Genomic DNA, 9185 nt, shown 5'->3' with positions numbered 1-9185 from the left:
CTTTTAGACACTTGACACACATGCATACAGTAGCCTACATTAACTTAACTTAAATAAACAATCAAAATGTACAATCCAAAACGAGAGAGAATGAGAGAGAGAGAGAACCAGAACGAGAGAGAGATGATGCTATAGTGTTACTTACTTCACATGCCTATTATTTAACTTGGAGCCTCATAACACAAATGAGTGACTCATGAAGGCGTGGTGACTAGTGTCCCATGAAACAACAAAGTGAAGTTTAACTCCAGCAGCGTCCATCGGCCTACTGATTCTTGTTTAGGAAGATAAGCATGTTAACATGCTGTGGGGTGAGACGCGAACGCAGCTTATTGACGGTCAGTCCAGCAGCAGAGAAGACGCGCTCTGAAGGGACCGAAGTTGCAGGAATGCACAGGTATCGTCCCGCTAACTTCGCCAGCCTGGGGAACCTGCCTTCATTCACTTTCCACCACTCTGCAGCGCTGCACTCCAGGGACAGGGGAGTCTCCCTCATGAAGTGGGTAACTTCGTCTTGCATCCCAGCGTCGTTGCGACAAGTGGAGTATTCCTTCCCAAGCAGCATGGCCATAGCAGAGGCTGGCGTGGCTGGGCCGACCGCCTCCTCTGTGTCGGACTCGGAGTCATCAGACAACGCCACCGCATCATCTCCCCCAGCCTGTGGGAGAGCCGCCTCGCCCGCATCCAGTGCCTCTCCAAGTTGAACCAGCCTCGCATTTGCAGCCACTCTCTGTCTTGGTGTCAGAAAGCTCAGGTGTTTGTGCCGGGCATCTAGCATCGATGCAATCACGGGGGCAGATGACACCACATCATCAGTCTGAAGCTGTACAAAAAATAAAGTGAAAAAGAAAAATCAATAATCAGAAGAAATGCTGCATATATATATATATATTATATAATGTAAATATAATTACTACTTATTCTTAATTATGGATGGACAACATCACGTCACCTAAATGGTTTCTCTCAGACTCTTACCTTCATGCGCTTGATGAGGGAGTTCCGCACTTTTGTCTTGAATTCGACGACTCTGGGCACGTCTCCTTCTTCCTCCCCGAGATGATTGTTGATGAGCCCGAAGGTCACTGGATATGTGTTTGAAACCGATACTTCCTTCTCTGAAGACATGAGAGTTGTGGCACACTTCAGTGCTGCTAACACAGGCTGTGTGTCTTCCATCAGCTGCCAGTACTCTTCTTTCAGCTCCAGCACCCTGGCATCTTGCAGCTTGGTCACCGTCCGATCCGACAAGACAGCGACAACCGCCCACCGCTCGATCACCAGCCGGTTGAACATGGCGCAGACGGAGTTCCACCTGGTTTTACATGATTGAACAAGCTTGTGATGCTCCTTTTTATTCGGGTTCATCTGTTGCTGTTTGCCCAGCAGCGCGTTGCTTGCCACAGCGCTGTGATTGAAGTGGCTAACGAGTTTGCCAGCAGCAGAGATGACACGGTGCAGGTATATCGCAAATCCATCGTTAATGGCCAACTGCAGCGTATGCGCAAAGCACGGAACAGATAGCCAGTTGACTCTGGTGGGGTCGTTGGCAGCGGTGATATTGGCGGCGTTGTCGTGGACGCATGCTTGAACCTTGCCTTCAATTCCCCACTCATCCACAGCTTGGTTCAGCTTTTCAGCAATGTGGTCGGCTGTATGGCGGCCTGGCAGGCTTTCAGTGAGCAGGACCGCTGACTTCATTTTCCAGCCGTCATCAAAGTAGTGACATGTGATGGTGATGTAGCTTTGCGTGGTCAAGGCCGTCCAGCAGTCAGTGGTTAGCGCAACACACTGGGCTGTGGCTAGCTGGACAAACAGCTCTTGCTTTCGCTTTAGAAAGCGCTTTTCAATCCGCCTGGTAATGGTGCTTCGCGAGGGAAGCTCATACGCTGGCTCAATCACGTTCATCAGGTGTTGAAAACCGTTGCCCTCAACGATATTTATGGGCAGCAAATCTGTCTCGATGAGGTTGCATACGGCCTGGGTGATTTTTTCTGTACGCCGGCCATCACATCTCCTCCCCGCTAACGCCGCAGCGATGGTGGGCTGAGACGACAACGAGGCGGCGGCATCATCTTCCTGGTTAACCAGCCTCGGATGTACGCTGTTCAAGTGGTGAATCATTGGCGTCGTAGCCGTGTTGTACTTATAAACTACATCACAGTTCTTGCAATATACGAGGTCGTCTTTTAACTCGAAATGGTCCCACACAAAACTTCGCTTTGCACGCTTCATTTCCTCTGTCTGCTGTGTTCGTTTCACTTCAGTTCTTCTCGCTCAATTAGACCACACCCATACCCCCACCCACAGAGGTGTTCTGTTCATTGTTCTCTGTCTGTCCAATTGCGCCCTCTCCTGGTTGCAAACACTAGTGAACATCAAATTTGATAGTTATAGCAGTTTGATTTGACCAATTTTTTTTTTTTTAAATCGATCCAAATGCCACAGGATCGATTCCAATCCTTAACGATCGATTATCGATTTTCGATAATTGATGAACATCCCTAATCAGAACTGATCAGAACGCGATAAAACATACAAAAACACATGTCCAACCATAACTTGATGGTCGCACAGTGGCTAAAACAGAAACAAGACGTAACGTTAGTTAGGGATCATGATTAAACTCACCTAGGAGTCGACTAGGAAGAAAAGCCAGAAGTGTTCTGCACTGCTGCATCATCAGTAAAGTTCCCATAATGAACATGTGTCTTTTTGTTGTCTGCATTCCGTCGGTCTTGTGAATCAAATCTGTCGTTCCTCCATGTTGTCAGATGAAGTGGCCGGACTGCACTTGTCTCACAGACAAAGTTTCAATTATTTTAATCCACACAGAGTCCTCAGTGACTCTGTCTCCATGTTGTCTCTAGAGCCCGACCGATATGGGATTTTTGAAACCGATACCGATACCGATTTTAGGGAATAAAAAATTACCGATACCGATAATATCGGCCGATATTTTTATTTTATTTTATTTTTGTTTTTATCATCAAATGTTTATCCCCCATTAGTGCTAATCCCCCATTAGTGCTAATTTTTTATTTATTTATCCTGGTTGCTGCTCCACCCTCTGCCGATCTGGGGAGAGCCGAAAACTGGCTCCATGCTTCCACATGGGCAGTTAGCCAGCCGCTTCTTTTCACCTGACAGGGGAAGCTTCACCGGTAGGACATAGCACGTGGGAGGATCACGATATTCCAACGAGTTCCCCTCCCTCCGAACAGGCGCCCTTAACGACCAGAGGAGGCACCACATCAGCAACCCTCAAATATCAAACACTTGACAAAGATATGATTGAGTTGACATGAATTGAAATATGTGATGTAGGCAGGATATTTTACAGCTTATTAATAAACTCAATGCAATGAAACAGTAAACTTAACTGGGAATTTAATAATTATAAATAACTAGAAATACAAAAACACAATAGAACAAATAGTTAAGAAAAAATATCAAATATACACAACATGCTGTCCATGCTGTCTATAACTTATATATATATATATATATATATATATATATATATATATATATATATATATTAAAAAAAAAAAAAAAAAAAAAATCGGCCGATATATATATATTTTTTTAACCGATACCGATATATCGATAATCGCCAATATCGGCCGATAATATCGGCGGGCCGATAATATCGGTCGGGCTCTAGTTGTCTCACTTGTAAACAGAGCTGCACCCCGTCCCCATTTAGTAAGCACACTTGATTCTATTGATGTGGCTCATTGGCAGAAACTCTAAACAATAGCAGACATTAGCCTGTGAAACGCCGCATGCAAATGAATACCAGCCGTGTCCAGAGATAGCCTAAGTAATTTCTCTCTCAGAGTCAGTTTTTATCTTACAAAATATACCTATTTACTAGGGGTGTCACGATACACTCAGTTCACGATACGATATGTATCACGATACTGGGTTCACGATAACGATACGATACGATACGATTTTAACAATATTTTTTTAAACTTGAATAATGACAATATATGACTGGAAAAGTAGTATTTTATTTGAAATGCACAAATACAAAACATGCTGTTGTGGGAAATTGTTATTACAATAACAACTAGAAAAAACATGAGATTGGAGATAAGGCTTATCTTGAAATAGAATGAGTTACACCATCACTTAGATTTACTTTGAACTAAAAGGTTTCTCAGCAGTATAAATTCTCATTATGCATCTTCAGTTTTTCTTCAAACTCAAACAACAAGACTTTTCTTAATCTATTTTTTATGCATCTTCAGTTTTTCCTGTCAAGTAAACAGTTTTGCCAGAAACTCAATTGAATGGTTTCTCTCCTGTATAACTTCTCATGTGTCTCTTCAGAGACTTGTTCAACTGAACTACTTTCCACACATTGAACTTCAACAAACAAAGACGTTTCTTAGTCTATTTTTTGAAAAAAAAAAAAAAAAAAAAAAAATTTTTTTTTTTTTGCGATATGAGATTTCATCTCAACGATACATATCGTGACGTTTTACTATCGCGAAATTTCGTGGGACGATATATTGTGACACCCCTACTATTTACTGATCTAAAAAGACTCAATTTTATGTGGAATGGATAGTCCTCTTCTTTGTGTACTAATGGGGGGGGAAACCTTTTTCACAAAACAACCTAGCACCTCAAATTGCTAGATTTCAACCTGGCGAGTTTGTAGTGAAAAAAACAGTCTGTGTCATATTTTTTATTTTGTTATTTTGTGCTGCACCATTGATAAGCTGTAAAGAGATTTTATTTTGTTTACTTGGTTTAAAACCAATGCTGCACTAACTGAGTTGTGGTTGTGATAAAAGAGCCGTACAAAGATGTCATATTGGTTGGTTAAAATAAAAACACTTAAACACTTAGAAGGGGGAAAAAAGCATCCAAATTGTCCCAACTATTTCGGCAATGCATTGCAGAAATATCGGATCGGGCCTCGGTATCGGCAGATACTCAAAATCATATGACTCGGACTTGGGGGCAAAAAAAGGTGATCGGGACATCCCTAGTTTTAACCATCAATATTTTGCTCCTTTTCTCATTAGGGTAAATACTGTATATTTATTTAGAGATAAACATTCGGCAGCGACCAAAGGTCCCCAGCAAAAATGTTTTGGTGGCGACCTAAGGTCTGAATAGATCTGCAATGATTCAATCAGTGTGCCCAGATAAAGTGTGCTGAATCCACTCATGATTGATTGATTTATCTATCAATCGTCCATTTAGCTATGTCTAAAATGTTGGCCATTTGAAGCCAGATTTAGAGCAATATCTCATTTTAAATTATCATTGGGATTAGAGTGTTGTGATATCATGATTAAGTTTTAACCATCAATATTTTGCTCCTTTTCTCATTACGGTAAATACTGTATATTTATTTAGAGATTTTGGTGATTGTGCTTTTATGATTATTAGCTTACCGTAGTCACTTCGACACTACAGCTTCTACACTGCTGCCACTTTTCTTGAAATAGCTAAATCTTGTTTCACCCAAAATGTTATTCATATAAAAAGACTATATCCACAATGCAAATTATTTTAAAGAACTGCATCTTGACCTGGAGACATCAAATGGAATTCACTGTTTTGCTAACTACAGTATAACCTGTGATAGTGGTGGTAGTGGTAAAAACTAAAAGCTCACTGCCATAACAGCTCTCTGGCTAACATTACAATGCTAAGTTTAGCTGCATGGTAGTACACAAGTATAGCCAACTAACTTGCTATGCAAACTATACCTATAATAACTAACAGCATGAATTTGACTTCCCCCTTCTTTTCTTTTTTTCAAAAAATCTGAGGTGGCAACTGTCCCATCAGTTTCAATGGGCATGACGCTTCTGGGACTATGTGAACATGGATGATTAAGATGAGAGTAGTAAACATTGTCCAGCTGTTTGGGTGTGTAAAAACCCAGTCTGAAATAAATCAACAGAGCATCATCTCTCAGTTGTCCTAAAGAAATGTTACTTCCAGAGCAGGGGAGGATATTTAGTGATTTGGGGGCAAGTGCAGCAGACAGATCCTGTCATGCTTTATTTAGGCTATGCTTTCCCTAGCTGAATGTTGGTTATTGGCAGTGGTAGATTTAAATTCTTATATAATGCTGGATATTTAAATTAATAATAAAAACGCACCCATTAAGATTTTGCTACTTTTCTTTCTTTCTCCCCTTAAAAATAACGAAAAGATGCGACAACAACCAGCCCCATTTTTTCTCTCTTAAAAATAACAAAAAGTACCGATAAGAGTACCGTTAAAGTACCGGATCGATAAGCATCGATAAGAGTAGTAGTATCGTTAATTCCTTAACGATACCCATCCCTAATCATGACCACTCCTCAACAATACAAGTCAAGTCTTAAACACATCATGACCACTACTCAATAATACAAGCAAGTCTTAAAACACATCATGACCACTCCTCAACAATACAAGTCAAGTCTTAAACACATCATGACCACTCCTCAACAATACAAGTCAAGTCTTAAAGCCAAGGGGAATGCTGCCCAATGCCATAACATGTTCAGTAGTAAAATGGGCCTCTCTCTAGCCTTTGCTGGGTACTTCTAAAGCTCGAACTACCAGGCTCAGCAAAGTCAGGCCACATGAGCTGCTTATGTACCTCGCTAATTTATCACGCCCCCTTTTCACTTCACTCACTGCAATGTCAATGACTACGTTTACATGCACACAATATTCCACTATTATTCGGAAAATGACAATATTCTGAATTTGATAAGGGTCATGTAAACAGCATTTTCCAGTTGCATTTTCCAAAATTGGCCTTTTTCCGTATTTAGCATTTTCCGATTAAGACGTAGGATATTCCAGTATTATTCGGGTTTTAGGAGGATTCTTTGATCAAGTATACAGGCAGCGCATTGGGAATATGCATCTCAATCGTGGTTTTTATTGCAGTTTGCGACGCATCTTGCTTGTTTTCGGTCAGGTGATGTGTGCAAGAAAGCGCTAGAAGAGGCTATATAATCCATCATCTCTGGCATGCGAAAAGAAAAGCCCACATTTCTGATCGGGAGCAGATGAGAAACATGCTGATTTAAAGAGAGATATTTAAAGAGAGAGTGGCGCCCACGGGAGTCTAAAAATGCTTGCGAGGTAAAGAACTGGTCCATTGGAGTGAATGGAGATGACGCATGGAGATGACGCAACTCTCATAAATGACTCTGGCCTAACGTACTAGCCTTCTTTTTATCAAAGACTTTGATGCGCAAACATCGCAACGGCAAACTTTCCAGCAGCAAGCTCCTGAAATGGACCAAGTGATGCTGGTAAGAATAGAGGCTGCTCTGTTTATTCTCAACAGGAAAACCCCACTGTATCTGCATATCTCTCTCTCTCTCTCTCTCTCTCTCTCTCTCTCTCTCCTCCCCCCTAATATGTGCTGGAGGGCGAGCTACGGCTGCATGCAAATAGAATATTAGTGGATTATTCATTTAGTCGGAATATTGTCATTTTCCGAATATGGGCAAAAAAAATTATATTGTGTGCATGTAAACGTAGTCAATGAAGTTTGGGCTAAGATATGAATCTGGCGATTTGAAAGCAAACTGTGACCTGTCATCTGACCTGACAATTCAAACTGTGACCTGTCATCTGACCTGACCCACCTGTGCCTGACCATTCTGGCTCTGGTAGCAATTTTAACTTTTTTTCTATGATCACAGTACTCTCCTGAGGGTAGAGAAAGACATACTTTACTGTTGAAAATTGGCAGCATTCCCATTTAAATAGAAATTTCTGCAAACTGGCTTCAAGAGAGCGGAACAGAAGCTGAGAAGTATTAGCTATTGACTCTAATGGTCCTCAGAGGCAAGATGTGTCTGTGTGTCTGTGAGGCAAAAGAAGAAAATGTAGTGCAGGAAAGAAGGATGAAAAGATGTTGGGGAGAACCTGAGCACATCTGGCCAGCATCTGGCCCAAAGGAGTGAGAGCAGAAGGAGCAGACGGGCCTGTGCACACTCGACTAGACTGTGTTGTCTCCTGGTCAAGGCCTGAACACAACCTCTTAACCCCACTGAAGCACACAGCAAGGCTCTGCATGCACCTCACATCTGCTCCATCAGGTCCATGCCTGTGCATCCCTTTGATTGGGTCTGTTGAGGATGAGACAGCGCTCTCTAGTCTTAACTGCACGCCACAGCCTTGACTGCAAATCCGATCAGGCCAGCACTGTTAGGGGTAAAAGGGCGTCAAATCCCGCTCACTTTTAGCCTACATTCTGAGATACCTCCTAGGATGAGATGCAGACAGAAAGTCCCACCTCTGCCTTTTCCTAAGGCAACGTGTCAAGCGTGTCACCATTCAACCACTTTATGGGTTTGACTTGTCATCATGTCATTCAGAGGTTTTGTGAGTGCATGCAGCATTTAGTTTACATGGAGGTTAGACTGATGTATCAGTTTGCTTTTATGAAAGAGTTAATCAGCCAATGCCATCCACCTGCAATATTGAGGCTTGGGGGAGAGTTTTAGGGACTTCCTGCTATAAATGCCACTTTCTAAATGCGCCGTTTATTATAAGAGCATTGTATTGCATTGCGGCTCCGTCCCCAAATTAATTTTCATCGTCCCTGGCGCTATTTTTAATGTCCCCGGGATGACGGGGGGTCCTGTCGAGCCCTGGTTAAGTGTGTATAGCCTCTTCTAAACATGAACTGCGGATTATAACTGTAGAATCAGGTCCGACTATCCGCTGCAGTTACCCCGCTAGACATGACTTAATAAACCACTTAATCACTTTCTAAACATGGTTTGGAGCACAGTGCTGCTGCCTACTGCAGAGGACAAGTAGGCTACAGAATAGGCTACAATTCTCTGCTCTGGAGAGTGTGCGTCTGTGTCAAACCAACCCCCCTCCGTGTTGTCGTCCTCCATGCTGCTCTGCTGCGCTCGGGAGTCACACTTTGAAGTGAAAAGGGGAGGAGGAGGAAAACTTTGGAAGCATCTTTCAGACATAGAAATGCAAATGATAGAATGTGCACTGCATGTAGCGCTATTCTAACGCTCTGTCTGGAAAGGCAGATCGTGGACCCCTTCTAATCGTTAACGATCTAAGATCGCCATATCGCCCACCCCTAAATGAGAATGGCACATGGGCTATGCTATGGCCACATGTTCTTTAGTCTTGCCATATCTACATTATTGTGCTGAGGTTTGGGGAAA

General features: G+C 42.3%; 1 protein-coding gene across 1 annotated transcript; it reads right to left on the bottom strand.

Annotated features, from left to right (window-relative positions):
• Nucleotides 1-265: 265 nt before the first annotated feature.
• On the bottom strand, nt 266-2124 carry LOC310798395 (E3 SUMO-protein ligase ZBED1-like; the record flags this gene model as incomplete). The annotated part of the gene is made up of 2 exons (XM_083660950.1): nt 266-823; nt 979-2124. The coding sequence occupies 2 exons, from the start codon at nt 2122-2124 to the stop codon at nt 266-268; spliced, it is 1704 nt and encodes a 567-aa protein (XP_083517076.1).
• Between the last annotated feature and the right edge of the window lie 7061 nt (nt 2125-9185).

The sequence above is a fragment of the Poromitra crassiceps genome (genome assembly GCF_964638095.1).
Source record: "Poromitra crassiceps genome assembly, chromosome: 1".
In the NCBI taxonomy this organism is placed as follows: Eukaryota; Metazoa; Chordata; class Actinopteri; order Beryciformes; family Melamphaidae; genus Poromitra; species Poromitra crassiceps.
This window is presented reverse-complemented; position numbering and strand designations above follow the sequence as displayed.